This window comes from Salvia hispanica, chromosome 1 (assembly GCF_023119035.1).
Source record: "Salvia hispanica cultivar TCC Black 2014 chromosome 1, UniMelb_Shisp_WGS_1.0, whole genome shotgun sequence".
NCBI lineage: Eukaryota > Viridiplantae > Streptophyta > Magnoliopsida > Lamiales > Lamiaceae > Salvia > Salvia hispanica.
The window spans coordinates 26014270-26033816 of record NC_062965.1 but is presented as its reverse complement, the minus strand read 5'-3'; the positions used below and the strand labels follow the sequence as shown (position 1 = coordinate 26033816).

Here is a 19547-nt window from a genome sequence, read left to right as displayed (position 1 = left end):
GCTCGAAGCATCTTTTAGTATACAAACCCCAACAATATGTGTATTTTGTGTAGTATATAGAGCGTGTGTATTTTGAGTAGTGTGTGTATACTGTGAAATGTATACATTTTCCCAATTGTCTTCAGCTCTGTTTCAAACTCTATCTCTCCTTGTGCAAATTCCTTCTCAACCTCTTCACCGCCACCATTTTCTGGCCATTCTGCAGAACCCCTTTGAACACCGTGCCAGATGCTCCTCTCCCCACCTCTTCCTTGAAGCCGTTTGTTGCTTCGAACAAATTCTCGAATGTGAATACTTGAAGCGAAATGCCCTCAACAAAGTTAGCTCCATCTTCCTTACTGATCTTCATGTAGACCTTCCGTTTCTGGTGAACAAAGATCACAGAAATGGACAAGGCCAAGACGCCTATGGACATGGGCACAATGCCGATGATGATAATGTCTGTACGCCGCTCTTTTTTTATGATCACTTTACGGTCGGAATCGCCTCCCAAGTCTGGTACTGTGTCTGCAGAGCTGCGAACGAAAGCCACGTTTGAGTTTCCAAAATTCCGCCTCCCGTATCTTAACGGAAGCCTCTGTTTTCTGCATTGGTTCCCTACATAAATTGCTACTTCGCAGTTGCAGTCATCGATACACGATATCATGCACTCTTCTTCACTCATTAACTTAATCTCATATGAGGTTTCGTCCCAATCGGTATTTTCGACTCTAATCATTTCAGGCTTCAATGTATCGTAAACTTTGGGACAAACATGGACCGAGAAGGCTCTAGAACATGGGGCTGTATTGTTACCGGCTGAACGGAAACAAAACCGGGAAGACACTGACATTCCGGCGCACTATCCTGAAAAATACAGAAGGCGTTGGCTCCGCAGATACCTTTGGGAACACAGACGTCTTCCGTAGATGACCAACTCCTAGCCATGGTGAGATTACTGAGAGAGAGAGTAGATGCGGAAGATTCCTCCGACGTCGAGCCTCATGAGATTGATGTATCCCTGCGTAGGGAATCCACCATCGCATATATTCTTCAGAGGCAAGGTGCCGTTGAGCAGATAAAGCCGGCCGTCGCTGTCGAGGTTGAGAGAGTTGTTAATGTTACTACCTGCTCTGTCTGTGAATGATGAATAGTAAGAGTTAGGCGCTGAGTCAGGCGTGTTGATAGGATATTGCACGAGGTTTCCATCATGTTGCATCTTCAGCCTGAAAATCCCTCTCCTGTAGTCGGTCTCGGAGGCGCTGGAGAAGATCTCTTTCCCTGGTGGGAGGCGCTGGCCGGGGAGGAGCGTGTCGGTCGGGTGGTCGAAGCTCTGCCAGATGATACTTGAATTGGAATCGTAGAGAACAAAGTTGCCATTGTCGAGCATTGACGCCGACGCGATGGCTGCAGATAGGCTGATGACATCTTCGTCTTGGCCTTGCCTTCGGCGGAGGACTAGCCGGCCCTCAGGGGATAGTAGAAGGGAGACGACATCGTCGGGGACAGTTAGATTGCTGTCTCTATTTGCTGTCCAAACTACGGTTTAGTCGCGAAGAAAGATGCCGACGGCGTAGCTGTTAACGCGTTGGGGGAAGAATCCGAAGGCGTAGAGGCCGGAAGGAGAAGGCCAGGAAGAGTTGGAGGTGAAGTTGAGGGAAGAGCCTAAGGTGATATTGGAGGGTCTTCTTTGAGCTTCTGCTACTGTAAAAATCAGGAGGAGAAACAAGATTATGACTTATGAGGATGAACATTTTTGTCATGCTAATAATGAATGCTAATTAGGTTTGTTTATCTTATAATGAAAAATTGAAGTATGAGACGTGAGACTTATTATCACTACTTAAATCATTTTATATTCAGACTGAGTCATTTATAATTAATTTCATTAAATATCGATATGGTTTTCTATGTTGGACCCGAATTTGGTAAAAAATGTCCCACGCTTTAATTTTCAAGAGTGGACTGAGTCGCTTATTACTATGTCTCACATTTTTACTTATTATGTATAGCTATGGTCATGGACCAAGCTTTCAATGATATTCACTAATATTGATTTGTCACATTTCAATGTCGTAGCGTTCCGTATTAGTCAAATTTCAAATTTCCTAACAAAAGTAAACGTATTAGTCATGCGTGAATAAATAGCATGTACTTCAATTTCTCACAACTCTAGAAGAAAATTCATGATTCAAAAATATAGTTAATCTTTTTTTATATTTATATTTTTATTTGGTAACCTTTTTAAGAAAAAATTATTTTGTATTTTTCAAATATTCATTTATCATTTACTCCCTTTGTCCCCCATTAATTGTCACTTTTATCATTTTTATCTGTTCCTCATTAATTGTTCACTTTCAATTTTTACTATGAATGACAAGAATGTCTCACATTCCATTAACTCATTTAACTCACGTTATTTTATAAAACTAATATTTTAGTAAAAGTGAGACTCACATTCCACCAATTTTTTCAGCCTACTTTTGTTTACATTTCTTAAAACTCATGCCGGAATCAAAATGAACAAATATTAGGAGACCGAGAAAGTATCATTTAATTATATAAATAATACAACAATTGGAAATTATAAGAAATATATCATCTACTATTCAAAAAAATAGTCACATATTTTCATTTTCATCCATTCATCAATATTAGTCTCATAGATTAAAAATAAAAGTTTCTTCCAATTCATTATACACTTATTATCATTTTCTTTACTACCTTATTTATATTTTCTCTATTTCTCTCCTATTTTATTAAGTACTCCCTCCGTTCCATAGTAATAAAGTCATTTTGCCATTTTGATACGTTCCATAGTAGTAGAGTCATTTTATTTTTTTTGGTAAAAGTCAACACATTTATGCTCATCTAATTTACTCTCTCTTACTTTATTATCTATACATCTATCAACCTTTTTCATTTACTACTTTATTCTTCATTTACTTAACTCACCTAACAAACTTTTTCTTAATCTCCGTGCCGAAAAGATATGCTTCCACTACTATGGAACGGGGAAAATATTAATTAGTATGAAAAGGTTATTATAGATTTTTATCTTTTTCTTTACTACCTTATCTACCATTACCAAAAAGTAAAATGAAATTCAAGAATAATAGGATGAAATAATGACATAACTAATCAACACGCACTAAAATCAATACAAACTATTCAAAGATAAATAACAGTACTGGTTAATTGAGGAAGATCAAGTCATGCAATATTCCCTTTAAAGTGGTAAGTAGCACCATCAAACCAATACTAAGACAAACAAAAATGTTCGTCCTCACAATTTTATTTCTCCTTCTTACTTCTACAGCAGCAGAAGCTCAAAGAAGATCCTCCAACATCACCTTAGGCTCTTCCCTCACACTCACCTCCAACTCCACCTGGTCATCCCCCTCCGGTGTGTACGCCTTCGGATTCTTCCCCCAACACCTCAACAGCTACGCCGTCGGCATCTTTCTACCCGACAAAACCGTCGTCTGGACAGCGAATAGGGACAGCGATCCGACCGTCCCCAACGACGTCGTCTCCCTCCTACTAACCCCCGAGGGCCGGCTAGTCCTCCGCCGGACACAAGGCTAGGACGAAGACGTCATCAACCCCTCCGCAACCATCGCCTTGGCATCAATGCTCGACAACGGAAACTTGTTCTCTACGATTCAAATTCAAGAATAGTATGGCAGAGCTTCGACAACCCGACCAGCACCCTCCTCCCTGGCCAGCGCCTCTCTCCCGGGCAAGAGATCTTCTCCAGTGCCTCAGAGACCGACTATAGCAAAGGGAATTTCAGGCTGAAGATGAAGAACGATGGATTCCTTGTGCAGTATCCTGTCAACACGCCGGACACAGCGACTTACGCTTACTATGCTGAAAAGCCAGACGGAGCAGTTAACATCTCTCGTAACTTCGACAGCGACCGCGGCCCTTTATCAGCTCAACGGCAGCTTGCCTCTGCGGAATATATCCAATGGTCGACTCCCTACGGAAGGATACATCAATATCATGAGGCTCGACGTCGGAGGAATATTCCGCATCTACTCTTTTTCTCTCAGCAATATGACCACGACCAGGAGATGGTCCTCCGTGGTCGATGAGTGTGCTCCCAAAGGTTTCTGCGGATTCAATGCCTACTGCACTCTGAGGGATAGTGCGCCGGTATGCCAGTGTCTTCCCGGTTTCGTGTCCATTCAGTCCGGCAACAATACAGCCCCCTGTTCTAGAGACTTCTCGGTCCAGTGCTGTTCCGAAATTGACGATAGATTGAAGTCCGAAATGTTAAGAGTTGCAAACACCGAATGGTACGAAAACTCGTATGAGAATGCGGTCATGACTGAAGAAGAGTGCAGCAAATCATGCCTAGATGACTGCTCTGCGAAGCAGCCTTGTATGTAGGCAGCGAATGCAGAAAACAGAGGCTTCCCATAAGATTTGGCAGAAGGACTCTAGGAAAATCAAACGTGGCTTTCGTTCGCGTTAGTACAGCCACGGGAACTGACTTGGGAGGCAATCCAGAGCATAAAATTGTCATCAAGAAAGAGCGGCGTATGGACATCCTCATCATTGGCATTGTTCTCATGTCTATAGGCATCTTGGGGTTGTCAATTTCTGTTATCTTTGTTCGCCACAAACGGAAGGACTACAGCAAGATCGGTAATGAAAATGGAGCTAACTTTATCGAGGGAATTTCACTGCAAGTTTTCACCTTCAAGCATCTGTCCGAAGCAACAAACGGATTCAAGGAAGAGTTGGGGAGAGGAGCATCTGGCACAGTTTTCAAAGGGGGTCTGCAGCAGAAAATGGTGGCAGTGAAAAGGTTGGAGAAGGAATTCGCCCATGGAGAGATGGAGTTCCAGATAGAGTTGAAGACGATTGGGAAAATGTATCACCGGAACCTAGTCCGGCTCCTAGGTTACTGCTTTGATGGAAACAACAAACTGTTGGTGCTTGAGTACATGAGAAACGGATCACTCGCGGACATACTTTTCAATCAAGAGAATCGTCCGAGCTGGGAGGAACGGATTGAGATCGCTCGAGATATATCGAGAGGGATATTGTATCTTCACCATGAGTGTGAGGCGCAGATCATTCACTGCGATATAAAGCCTCAGAACATACTCATGGACAATAATTGGCGAGCCAAGATATCAGATTTTGGGGTGGCGAAGCTCCTGAAGCAAGATCAAACTAATACATATACGGGGATAAGAGGTACAAAGGGCTATGTTGCACCAGAGTGGTACCAAAAGCAGGCGATCACAGTAAAAGCAGATGTATATAGCTTTGGAGTGATGCTGTTGGAGATCATATGTTGTAGGAAGTGCGTTGATTGGAGTCGGAGTGATGATGAGGTGATTCTTGAGGAATGGATTTACGACTGTTATGCAATGGGGAAGATTGGGTGTGTGGTGGGGGATGAGATGGTGGAGGAGAGGAAAGTGGAGAGGATGGTGAAGATAGGGATTTGGTGTGTGCAATATGATCCGTCGTTGCGTCCAACAATGAAGAAAGTTCTGCTAATGTTGGAGGGAACTGTTGAGATTCAGATACCTCCAAGTCCGAACTCTTTCTTAAGTTCTATCTAGTTTTATTCGTTAGTTTTAATACGAGTTTTAATAAATTGTTTTGTGTGTGTTCAGGCTTCAGCTCTCATTTCCTACCTCTAGTTTATTAGCCGTTGCCTTCTTGTTTTCCAAAAGGGATCTTCAAGCTTGTTTGTGTGGGGAATGAGCTCTCATTTCTATTGTATTTTTAAATTGGATAAGAATCCCACTTTTATTGACTATTGTGTAAGCTCCAACACAATCTTCCATGTTAAGATGTGACGGAACGGAACGTAACAAAGCAGATACATTGGTGATTCGCATCGCAGATTAAACTTATACGGTTAAGATGTGATGAGTCCTGTATAGTGGACAATATTCATGTTGCCGCAGCAGCAACTCATGATCATGAACAAATAAGTTGCAACCACTTCCATCAACATATGCAGAAACTAGAAAGTCATGATAGAAGAACTGGATTTTATCAAGACAGAGAGGTGGTGATGGAGACATAGCTAGAGAGAGAAGAAGGCTGCAGCAAAGCATGCCTCGATGACTGCAACTGCGAAGCAGCCTTTTTTAAAGACAGCCAATGCAGAAAGCAGAAACTTCCATTCAAATTCGGCAGAAGGTCTATGAAAACTCAAACATAGCTCTCGTTCGCGCCATTGAAATCGGACAGAACCGGTTTTATTATTAATTACATTGTTTATTTACTAATTGCCCCTCATTATATCTGAAATCCTAAAACGAACTTTATTCATAAATTAATATCTCATCAAATTATCAAATTAAATCTCTATTCCTACCCCATCGTATATATATGGCTGATACTTTTTGAGCGACCATAATCATCTCATAGTATATAATAGGAGTAGTAGTAGTTAATAATTTTTAGTCTCTATGCTTAATTTTCTTTTCTTCTCATTTTGTTACTATATTTTATCATTTACATTACTTTTTTAGCGTCTCTTTCCCCCCTTTCTTATGCGATGTCTTTGTTGCGCTCTTTCAGATTATCTTTCTCTTGCTCGACTTGAGAACACATCTCATCGAACTCATCTCCTTGTGCATCTTTCTTTTATGCTGAAGATGAGCACAAAAAATGCATAAATTTAATTTCGTTCAGTAATGGATCCAATGATTCCAATCCATATATCCCTGTAGAAATTTGATCAAATGAAAACTCTGAATATAGTACAAACTCAAAACTATGACTGGACCATTGAAAAATGTCAACAGATTGCAAAAAGACATCAACAGGAAAATGTCAACAGAATTTCAACGGTAGTCAATGATTGATGTTGTGTTGATATTGTGTTGATACTGTGTTGACATTAAAATCTTGGAATTTTACACTGTACTGATATTGTATTGAAACTGTGTTGAAACTGTGTTGAGGAGTTTTCATCACCGTATCATTGTATGTATTTATAATTTTTTTATTAATTTCTCTCTATCCCGTTCAACAAATGGAATTTTTACTAATAAGATTTGAATTTTTTTTAAATTGTCATTCTCTCTTTATTAACTGAAGAGAGTAATGACATGAAGATACTTATGTTATTGATGCGATGACAAAGTATAAATCTATGTAAGAATGACGGCTCCGATCCCAGCATCTGGTAGAGTTTTATGGATTAAGACACTACATACAAGATCTAGAGAGGTCAGTATTAAAAATTAAAGCAGCTACTGCAAATTAACTTTCGTTACCATTTATGGTGGAGAGAATAGGTAGAATTAAATTTATTATTATTAATTGTGAATTTGAGTTTAGTTAAATGGGGATAGAATAAGTTGAGTTAGCTGTCGATCATATTTCATTGTATTCATTTTAAATTTTCAATTATTGATAATAATCAATTATTTATTTTTACGATATATACTTACATATAAAAGTATTCTGTATAAAGTGATGCTAGTTGGTGTGTACTTTTAATAAATTAAATTTTGAACTTCGAATTTTTAAGAATTTTCGAAGATTCTTTTGAGATTTTTCAATTTTCAATTTCGGTGATAGAATTTTTTAAAAAAAGAAATCGAATATCCAAATTCAAAATTTAAAGAGAATGAATTTTTTAAGAGTTATAATTCACACATAAATTAAATTAGAGTGAACTGCACCAGAGGGCCCTAACTTTTCGACTTGTTTCACCGGATATCCCTAACTTTAAAAAATCCCACCAGAGGTATCTAACAAAATATATAATCACAAACATTGTGTTTTTTGCCATTTTTCGGACGAAAATGCCCAAATTGGCTTAAGGGCAATTTAGTCTTTTTACGAACAAAACCTGCATTATTTTGTAGCCCTATTCTGCACACCTACTTACTGCAATGCAAGCAGATGTTAAAAAAGCATAGACTCTATTTTTCCATTCTCCTATTTTCTTTCTTATTCTCCTCTCTAATAATTTATGTTCTTATTCTCCTCTCTAATAATTTTTGTTCCTATTCTCCTTCGTATTAATATCTGTTCTTATTCTCCTTGTGAACCCCAAGCATCACCATACCTAACTCGACCTTCTTACTTCTTCTGTTTGTTTTTTGTAAGTTGTAAAGTTTGCAATTTTCCTTTAAGGGTTTGTTTTTTGTAAGTTGTAAAGTTTCCTTTAGACTGGTAGATTGATTGGCGGCAGCGAGTTAGGGGTTTTATTTGCAATTGTGTTTGGTAGGGTTACGGTGGTATCCACATTTTAGGGGATTTCATTTGAGCGAGCAATAGTGATTTGTTGTTGATGTTTTTTAGAATATCATTCAAATTCATTTGCAATTCTTGGTTGAATTTTATTTTGGCATGTCAAGTCAGGTTTTGTAGGGCTACAGACGGGCTTCTGGAATTTTATTTTGCAATTCTTTGTTGAATTTTATGCTTGTTGGGAGTTGGGCATCTGGAATAATGATTTTATGTTTTCTGCTATATTTCGGCGACATTGCAATGCTGATATGAAATTTGTAATGTTGAATTGAATTCAGGTCGTGTTGCAATGTCTTCTTCTCAGTCTTTCGGGTCAAGCTTCAATTGGAATTGGCCTTGTCCCGAAATTGTGAATTGTAACCACGATCTTGAGGCTGAGCTTGTGACATCTAGAACGGTTGCTAACCCGGGTAGACGTTACTATCGCTGCCCAATATGGAAGGTTAAAATCATGTATTTTTTTCGTTTTTCCATTATTTTTGTTGGCAGAAAGTTTAATGACAAAGTAGTATGTAGGAAGATGATTGTGAGTTTTTTCGATGGGTTGACGCGGGTCTATCCCCAAGCCAAGACAGTTACTTTCAGAGAGTGAAACTTGAACGAGACCAATTCGAATCTGAGCTTAGAGCCAAATCACTACTTGAAGGTGTCCTGCAAGAGAAATTGCGCATGAAAACCGATGATTTTGAAGCTTTGAAGTTACAACTGGCCAAGAAATCTGAAGAGTGTGAAGCATTGACACTACAAATTACTAAGACAACAACTACTTTCCGAAAGTTAAAGATCACAATCTTGTTGTTATGTTTTGTAATTTTTCTAATGTTATAAGCTATGTTGTGTTTTCTAACAAATGACGAATGAAGTTACAGGAAGTTAAGTATTGTACTATGACTTCAATCTAAATCACGATTGAAGTTTTTCAAGAATGACTGAAATCACGAATGAAGTTACGAAACTCTGACTGAAATCACAAACTATGTCCTCAATTGAAAAAACCCCGACAAAATAGAGTACGTACTCTATCACATGCCATCAAAATATATCATCAATGCCACCATAATACTAGTGTAATTTGCTACAAATCACTGCCACAAAAATTAACCAAAATACTAGAGTAATTTGCTACAAATCACTGCCACGAAATATATCATCATCGTTAACATACATATCATATAATCACTGCCACAAAATATTAACCAAATCCAAAAACCACTAGTTTTGTGACATACGAACATTGAAACCATCCCAAACAAACACCAAGTTTTTACAGTAGGTAAGACAGTCAATCTTGATCACCGCGGCGGCCACATCGCTAAGGATGAGTCCAGGCCGTGGTCCGCTAAGGCTGAGTCCTGGCCGTGGTCCGTGTGCTAGGTCCCGGATCCGAATCATTAGGATGCAATAATATATATCAGAAGTGAGCGTACGAGTGGAAAATATAGTTGTAGATGCTTATAGTACCTGTTAGCATTGGCGATTGTTTGACGATTCAGGCAAAGTACTCTCACCACTCTCACGCGACCCAACCTCAAACCGAGCATCTGTCCGAGGATCATTGCTGCATGTCCTCCTATTATGACCTTCCTGACCGCAACGGTGACATTTCATCACGAAGGTTTGTCGTAGTGACTCACCTCCGTCCGCATGAAGACGAATCTGGGGCTCGTCACGCCTCAGTTTCTTCGGTCTACTACGCTGTCGCTTTGACCTGGGGGGCGCCAGTTCCAAAGAACCGTAAGAACTCTTCGGCCAGTTTTCCACCCCATTGATTTGGTAAAGGACATTCTCGTACAGCATGATCATTGTTGACTTCAAATAATAACGGGAGACGTATCGCATCACATCCTCGCCATTCTTGTTGATTGTTGCAATAGCATGAGTGCATGGGATTTCGGTTAGTTGCCACAATCTGCAAGAGCATGTAAAAGAGGACTTGTTGACAACATATTGGCTAGACGGCCATGTTACTTGGTACGAAGACTCTCCATTCCATGTAGCCCTCTACCATGAAGCTCGCGAGTAACACTTATCCAAAATCTCCTTGATAACAGGAGGGACTGTGTGTTCGTAGCTTTTGATCCACTGGCCTCTGATCTGAATTCTTTCCATCTGACTCGTTCGAATGTCCTTCAACATGCTGATAATTGCTTTCTCTCGAGCCAATGCAACCTTCGAATTGAATATCTCCCAGATGTTGTTTAGGAGCACATCACAACAAGTATGTGGAGAGAAAAATGCCTTCACCCACTTTTCTTTGGGAGCAATTCCAGAAAGCCAATGATGTGCTTGTGGATACTCGGTCTGCAAAGCATCCATCTTATCCACATAATGTTCGATGGTGCTACTCGCGTCAATCTCCCACAATCGCTCTTTGAATTTTTCCCCGACGAACCTCTTCTTGAAATTGTTGTATATGTGCTGAACACAGAATCGATGCTCGCTCTGTGGGAATTCCTCAACAATCACCTTTGCAAGACCCTGCCCATCGAATGGAACACAAACATTAGCACAAAATCACATTGACCATACATAATGTATTAATAAAATCACATAAAATAATAAATCACAAACGAAGTACATTATGTAATAGTGAAATCACAGTGGACATACCTTTTGTTGGTCAGACATAAACACATAACGTGGGTCATTTGCATGCAATTCAAGGTCCTCAGACAAGTATTCCACAAACCACTTCCACTGGACATAACACTCGGCCTCAGTCACGGCCCAAGCAATCGGCCACCAGCCATTGTTGGGATCAATTCTCATTGTTGTCATGAGAATTGATCTTCTCCATGTAACTGGAATGTGATGGTTGGCTTTGATCTTCTCCATGTAACGCTCGCCTAGCCACTTTGCCATCAGCCACTTCTGATCCAACACTTGGGAGCATGTGTGCGCGTGATCGCGTTGCATATTCATCACCACATAATCATGGTCGTTGTGTGATTCGAGCTTCCTCAAGTAAACATACCACTCACAGCCTTGCCCTCTACAAATCGCACGAAGTTTGTCGCCGTCATTTCTTTTCACGTGCACCCGCCTTCTAGACATTATTGTGTACTGCCTCAACACATCATAGAAGAAATCTCTATGCTTAAAAACATGACTAGGCTTCCACAACGGAAGCTCATTAGGAAGGAGCTTGAACGGAGTATACTTTATGCCTCTTGTCTTCAAACCCTCCAAATCTTCAAGGTCATCCATATCTTGTAGCTAGTCCACAAATTCTTCCTCGAAAAGTGGGTTATCTGTCATGTTCATTTTTTCCACAAATGGCGAATACTTCCTCCGCCTTTTCTCCCCTGACCACCCTGATCCCGTTTGGTCTTCGCGTTCACCCGTCTGGTCTACAGTCTCTGGCTCCTGATTCACATGTTGTTGCTGGAAAATGGATTCGTAGTATGAAGTAAACAGCTGCTCATCTCGGTACATGTGTGCCAAAGAGATAAAATGGTCAACCTCCTCATCTTCATCATCAGTCGGCGGTCCCTCGTTATGGAGATGGCAGCCGTCCGGAACGTAATCAAACGATGGAATGTATACCTCCTCCTCTGGAGGTTCTACTTCTGGCTCATCATGTACTTCCGGTTTAATCTGCACTTCGGGTCTAGCTTGTACTTCCGGTTCAACCTGCACTTCCGATCCAGCTTGTACTTCCGGTTCAGTAATCACTTTCGGTCCAGCTTGTACTTCTGTTCCAGCATGTTCCACATCACATTCAATTCCGTGCATTAGCAATTCATCAGAAATCTCGTCGATAATGGGAACTTCCGACTGCGGTTGACATTGAGCTTCGTCTGAAAAATCCAGGCTCGGCTTGTACACAGTGTTGTCAACTGCCATGCATTCTGGTTCGTCAATGGCTTCAACATGTTGTACATCTTGGCTATGAATTGATTGTCGCATCTGATTTAAACACGAAATCACAAATTAACACCATACATACAACATAAATCACAACTGCATGTGTGTGTTAACCTCTGACACGTTTTCAGTGTGTTCTATTGGTTCAACCTCATGTTGTAATGCTTGGTGGGTGAGATTTGATTACCCCATCTGACAAAAAGATAAATCACATATGAATACCAAACATAAATATCACAAATCACAAACATAGTTCAAAAAGTTGTGTGCTAACCTCAGAAACGCTTTGTGGCCCAACATCCGTAACTTTTGCAACATCTTCTTCTACCACAGGTTGTGTATCTATTACAGATGGGTGAATTGAAGGATTCAACGGTTGCCCAACCTCTGAAACACTTTCAGTAGGAGGACTTGACATGGAATCAACTGCTGACGGTCTTGGGCTTGGTACATCCTGCAATAGACGTAATATAAAACATAAATCTCAAGAAGACACAATATTTTAACTCACAATCACAAACAATACCTCAACCTCTTGCACATTTGCATGGACGTCTCCTTGTCCAACAAATCCATCTACTGTGTCATTCTCTTCAACCTCCACTACAACAGCTTCGGCTTGTGCTCCTTCTGCACTACATGATGCAAATGCGTCCATCAAATTCTTACGTGATGCCTCCTCTTCCCTCTTCCATTCCCGACGTTTGTCTTCTAAACTTTTGGTCAAAAACTCTTCAAACTCAACATCCCTAGGGTACCACTCAAGCATCAATAATGGTGGTGCCGATGGTTTCCTCTATTCGTCGTCCTGATGTTTCCTCCTTTTGGGTTTACGCTTCGGCACAATTGGTTCTGGTTCGCCAATCTCTTCAATGATCACCGTGGTTTTTTTACAAGCTTTGACAAATGCTAGAAACTTCTCCGATTCTTCCTTTCTCTTCTTGAGTAAGGCGGCCGCCGTCGTCATCTCCACGACATAAATGTGTACTAGCTTTGTGCTAGTATCCGTGACTTCGAGAAACGAGGCCATATGAGGATCGTCAATAATGGGCAGCAATGGACCTCCTATGTCAATTCCATTATAGTCATCACTGTACCTTGGATGAACGTAATAGAACTCACAAACGGTTTTCCTATCATACCTCAACCGTAACACCATACTGGACAGATCTAAAAGCTCGAGTTGGTTAATATTGCAAAAATCAAAGTATGTCAAATGCCCCCCAACATACTTCTTCTGTCCATTTATTTCGAACATTGACCCTCCATGATGAAAAGCAACGGAAAACATCCACGGACGATCCTCTGTTAAGGTTTGTATACAGTTAGAAAAATTCCAAAATATCACAAATAGAACTAGAAAAATCCCAAATTAAAACCCTAAAACAATTTCACAAACAAACAATTTTTGGATCCCTAAATCACAGTCAACCCCGGTGCCTTATAAAGTTTAGTTTAAGTGAACGATTTGTAAAATTTCAAATCTGAACTTACTATATTCTTCCTCTGGGACAAAGAAATCCAACCGATGATCGCGGATGGTCCATGTTTCTGGGTCTACGTCGACTATCCTAGGTGATGACGGAGGTGATGGTGACGAAGACGGTGGTGTTGGCGGTGGCGTTGGAGGCTTCTTTTTGCGCCGTGACGACCCGGAGGAGGACGCTCCAGCGGAACCTCGCTTCCGTTTTGGAGGCATTGATGATTGATGACAATGGCGAGTCGAAATTCACAGTCGAAAAATGTGGTGAGTGTGCGAGAAGAAAATGTTGAAGAGAGAATGAATTGGAGGGAAATAGGAAAGATAAAAACCAAGTGTTATAATTTATTTTTCAAATATCAATGGAGGTTTAGGGTGGCGTCCGTCTGCATTCTGTGGAACAGATAGGACAAAGGATTTGATGTGTTTGTCACATCCGGATTCGCGTCATCTGCAGTACATGCAGCAGGTGAGAGATGCAGGGGCAGCGTCATAAAATGTCCAGTTTGCCCTTTCAAGCCCTAAGGGTGTTATGGTCCTAAAAGACAAGATTTGTGATTATATATTTTGTTGGATATATGTGATGGGATTTTTTTTATTAGGAATCTCTGGTGAAACAAGTCAAAAAGTTAGGGTCCTCTGGTGCAGTTCATTCGTTAAATTATAATCAATATAGAGAGAGTTGTGGACTAAGCTTTCAGTAATTCACAGCTCTAATCATTTCAAATTGGAATCTCGTAGCTTGACTTCGAAATCAAAGTCTACGTAATGAATGAATATTAGAAAATTGATAACAAGAACTTAACATGACCCAACTATACGCCATTTTTTTTCTAAATTCATGTCCTACAAATAAAACGCGTGAACTACGGCCTATACTTACAATAGGGAGAGTGGATCCCGTAAATAAAGCATGTAATTAATTAAATATAGTAATGAGTAATCAATACGAAAAATATTCACTAGTCAATACATACGGTAATGACATAGTATGAACAATTAATATTTTTTTGACAAGTGAAAATAGAGGAATACCTAAAATAATCTCACCTAATAGGACATTCATTATTTTTGGAAAAAGACCAAGTATATATTTGGACTTTGTATATATACACATACTAAGTATAATACTCCATATAACGTATAGAAGTTAATTATAAGAAGGTGATCTAAAAATTAATTTGATTATATATAATTCATGTTCACATAGCAAAATACAATAAAGTTAAAATACAATAAGATTACTTCCACAAAAGTAGAAATTACATTCAAAATTATAAATAATTATAATTATCACAAAAGGTTTAATCTTATCAAAGTTACTAAATAGATATACAATTTATTGTTTTGACTACAAAAATAATCACGAAAACAATTCTTTAATAGTATACACTTTATTATGATGTTACATCATGATTAATATCATATACTAAAAATTAATAAAATTATGTCGCTATTAATGAATTGCATTAAGATATAATTTACTAAATAAAATAAAAAAGAAATAGAATGTTTTATTTCATCAAAAGTATTGAGCAAAACTAATAGCGATTTAATTACGAAAACAATTTGTATTCATCAAAATACATCTATACGTTATATACTGGTATATGTGAATATGGAACTTGGAAGCATATATAGTTATGTCAATGAGGTCATAATACCATCTTGGTATGTCTTGACTAGACCGTTCATAGATAAATAAAGTATTGGTTAATATAGGATGGTCAAGTTCATGCAATATCCTCTATAAAGTGATAAGTAGCATCATCAAACCCATACTCAGACAAACAACAATGTCCATCCTCACAATCTTGTTTCTCCTTCTCATTTCCACAGCATCAGAAGCTCAAAGAAGATCCTCCAACATCAGCTTAGGCTCTTCCCTCACACTCACCTCCAACTCCACATGGCCTTCCCCCTCCGGCGTCTACGCCTTCGGATTCTTCCCCCAACAAGTCAACAACTACGCTGTTGGCATCTTTCTTCCCGACAAAACCGTCGTCTGGACAGCGAATAGGGACACCAATCCAACCGTCCCCAACGACACAGTCTCCCTTCTATTATCTCCCGAGGGCGGGCTAGTCCTCCGCCGGAGACAAGGCCAAGACATAAACGTCATCAGCCTATCCACAACCATCGCCTTGGCATCAATGCATGACAACGGCAACTTTGTTCTCTATGATTCCGATTCAAGAATCATCTGGCAAAGCTTCGACAACCCGACCAGCAACCTCCTCCCCAGCCAGCGCATCTCTAATGGGCAAGAGATCTTCTCCAGCGCCTCCGAGACCGACTACGGAAGAGGTAATTTCAGGCTGAAGATGCAGACCGATGGATACCTCGTGCAGTATCCTATCAACACACCGGACATAGATCCATACGCTTACTATGTTCAAAAGCCAGACGGAGCAGTTAACGTCTCTCTCAACCTCGACAGCGACGGCCGCCTTTATCAGCTCAACGGTAGCTTGCCTCTACGGAATATATCCAATGGTCGACTCCCTACGGAAGGATACATCAATTTCATGAGGCTCGACGTCGGAGGAATCTTCCGCATCTACTCTCTGTCTCTCGGTGATCTCAACTTGACCAGGAGATGGTCCTATACGGAGGACGAGTGTGTTCCTAAAGGTATCTGTGGAATCAACGCCTTCTGCATTCTGTTGGATAATAAGCCAGATTGTCAATGTCTTCCCGGTTTCTTCTTTGCTAAGTCCGGAAACCACAAAGCCGGCTGTTCGAGAAACTTCTCGGCGCAGGGCTGTTCCAAAACAGACAATAGACTGAAGTACGATATGAGAACAGTCAAAAACACCGTATGGGAGTGACTCAACTTATTTTAACACGAGAAATACCCGCAAGTGTACGGGGCTATCGTAGTATAGACAAGTCAAGAGTATCGTATCCACAGAGACTAAGTGCCGGTTTGAGTACTACGAAGCAATTTAGAACACTATCTAGAAAATCCGGAGAGTTGGTTTTGATTTTGAGAAACAAATAAACATAAACAAGCTAAGAGCGCACAACCAAGAAAAGTTCCAAATAAGAGAACACGGTAGAGCCTTGGATCCAACTACAACGAACACGATGCGAACAAATCAACAACTTTGATTACCCAATTAAAGTCTCTAGGATTACTAGGAAAGCCGCTAGTCTAGACTAAGCCCTCTCTCGAGTGCACTTAATCAGTTGATTAATCATTAATATTGAAGTCTCCTTCTAATACTCAACAATTAACTCCTTAAAACAAAAGGCTAAAGCCCTCACTCTAGAATTCCTTCTCTCGAATGCAAATTATCTAGGTGTTGTTCATTCTTTTATCAATCCTAATTAGGTATCTCTCGATTACTCAAAACTAGGTCAACAAACTCAATTGGTAGCTAAGCAATTGAATTGAAAAAGTACAAGAACGAAACAAAGAAATCACAAGAGCAAAGGTAATCAAAAGTCCTTGAATTAATCAAAAGCGTTCATTGTAGTCTTCACCAAAACTCTACGAAAGATTTAGCTACTCATATTCAATACAAATCCATAAGAAGAATCCATAGAAAGAGAATTGAACATAGTAAACTAATAAAAGTACTCCCAAGGGTGAATTGAATGGCAAATCGTCTTCGTCTTCAAACTTGTTGATGAATCGGACTCTTTGCCTCTTCAATCTGCTCTCAAAGGTGGAAAAACTGTTTTTGGGCGTGGGGAGAGTTAGGGTTCTAAATTGAGTTGGAACCCCTTTTATACTCGAGTGAAAATCAGGGTAAATTAGCAAACACCCGGTCGGGTGATTTGTAGGTGACAAAACACCCGACCGGGTCTTCTTCCCGAAGCCCGCTATTTTGCAAAACACCCGACCGGGTTTTCCGAGAGATGGAAAACACCCGGTCGGGTTTTCCTCCTGGAGTCCACAAGGGCCACTTCAAAACACCCGACCGGGTGTTCCGAGAGATGGAAAACACCCGGTCGGGTTTTCCTTCTGGAGAACTCCTCGAATTTCAGCTTCGGCTCGTTTCAACCTGTTTTCATCACAAAACTACGACAAACCCATCAACTCACCTAATTAGTGTATATAAGGTGAAAAACTTGTATTTAACATCTTAAATCATCAAAAGCACTCTTTAATCACCCACAAAACAAGGCTAAAATATGAGTTTGTCAAGCAGCCTTATTCAAAGATAACAGCTGCCAAAAGCAGAAGCTTCCGTTAAGATTCGGGAGAAGGTCTCTACAAGACTCAAACATGGCTCTCATTCGCTTTGGTAAAAACATGGTACCCGACATTGGAGGCGATTCCGACAGTAAAACAATCATCAAGAAAGAGCAGCGTATGGACATCCTCGTCATCGGAATTGTTCTCATGTCTATAGGCATCTTGGCGTTGTCAATTTCTGTGATCTTTGTTCGCCAGAAAGAGAAGAAATACTACAAGATCGGTAAGGAAAATGGAGATAACTTTGTCGAGGGCCTTTCGCTGCAAGTGTTCACATTTGAGCATCTGTCCGAAGCAACAAACGGCTTCAAGGAAGAGCTGGGGAGAGGATCATCTGGCACAGTTTTCAAAGGTGTTATGCAGCAGAAAATGGTGGCAGTTAAGAGGTTGGAGAAAGAATTCACACAAGGAGAGATGGAGTTCCAGACTGAGTTGAAGACGATTGGGAAGATGTATCACCGGAACCTAGTCCGGCTCCTAGGTTACTGCTTTGATGGAGACAACAAACTGTTGGTGTTTGAGTACATGAGCAACGGATCCCTGGCGGACATACTTTTCAATCAAGAGAATCGTCTGAGCTGGGAGGAAAGGATTGAGATAGCTCGAGATATATCGAGGGGGATATTGTATCTGCACCATGAGTGTGAGACGCAGATCATTCACTGCGATATAAAGCCTCAGAACATACTCATGGACAACAAATGGTGTGCTAAGATATCGGACTTTGGGCTGGCGAAGCTCCTAAAGCAAGATCAGACTAATACGTATACTGAGATAAGAGGGACTAAGGGCTATGTAGCACCAGAGTGGTACCAAAAGCAGGCTATCACGGTGAAAGCAGATGTTTATAGCTTCGGAGTGATGCTCCTGGAGATCATATGCTGTAGGAAGTGCGTTGATTGGAGCATGAGCGAGGAAGAGGCGATTCTTGAGGAATGGGTTTACGACTGTTATGTAACGGGTAAAATTGGGAATCTGGTGGGGGATGAGATGGTGGAGGAGAGGAAAATGGAGAGGATGGTGAAGATAGGGATATGGTGTGTGCAATATGATCCGTCGCTGCGTCCAACTATGAAGAAAGTTCTGCTAATGTTGGAGGGAACTGTCGAGATTCCGATACCTCCATGTCCGAGTTCTTTCTTAAGTTCTATCTAGTTTCAAGCGTACACGGTATACAAACTAATAACCTCGGTTGGTTTTGATACGAATTTGAATAATTTGTTTGAGTGTGTTATGAGTGAAATGAGTTTGAATAAGTAATTAGAGTGTGTTAAGGCTGCGGCTTTCATTTCCTGCCATTAGTTTGTCAATCGTTTTGTTCTTGTTTTCCAAAAGGGATCTTCAAACTTTTTGGTGAGTGGAATGAGCTCTCATTCGTATTGTAATTTTAAAGCGAATAACGTAGTTGGATGTCTTGTGCGTGAAATAAGCTAGCGTAATAATTTTATTACCGAGATTATAGTTATACGAAAAAAGAACATATATGATCCACAAGCCTACATGAGTTGTCTTTCTCAACCGATGTGAGGATTAGAGTCTGTGACAAAGACCACCATGGATTTGTCAAGAACGAACAAAGACCACCATGGGTTTCTCAACCCTAAACAAAATGAGGATATACACAAACAAAGTTAGGCCAAGCCGTAGTGGAAACTACCATTGTGAAACACAGCGCCGTTGGAAATTCCGTCATCAGCCCCTCAGGAGTTGAAATTAGACGTTACATGAGACAAGATTTTTAAGTTTTTTAAAAAATAGAAAATTAGA

The 19547-nt window shown here is 40.3% G+C and overlaps 1 protein-coding gene and 1 pseudogene across 1 annotated transcript; both read left to right on the top strand.

Annotated features, from left to right (window-relative positions):
* The first annotated feature begins 3255 nt into the window (after window positions 1–3255).
* LOC125192385 lies at window positions 3256–5620 on the top strand (annotated as a pseudogene).
* Window positions 5621–15369: 9749 nt separating this feature from the next.
* Window positions 15370–18954, top strand: LOC125192376 (G-type lectin S-receptor-like serine/threonine-protein kinase LECRK3). Its single transcript, XM_048089915.1, has 2 exons — window positions 15370–16364; window positions 17753–18954. Exons 1-2 carry the CDS (start codon window positions 15370–15372, stop codon window positions 18933–18935), a joined length of 2178 nt encoding a protein of 725 aa, XP_047945872.1. The 3' UTR covers window positions 18936–18954.
* Window positions 18955–19547: the final 593 nt, after the last annotated feature.

What these genes read in the sequence shown, in the direction of transcription:
- LOC125192376 (XM_048089915.1), top strand. Translation starts at nt 15,370, where the DNA reads ATGTCCATCCTCACAATCTTGTTTCTCCTTCTCATTTCCACAGCATCA. An exon ending in AAAACAGACAATAGACTGAA is followed by an intron (nt 16,365 to 17,752) that starts GTACGATATGAG and finishes CAAAGATAACAG; the next exon opens with CTGCCAAAAGCAGAAGCTTC.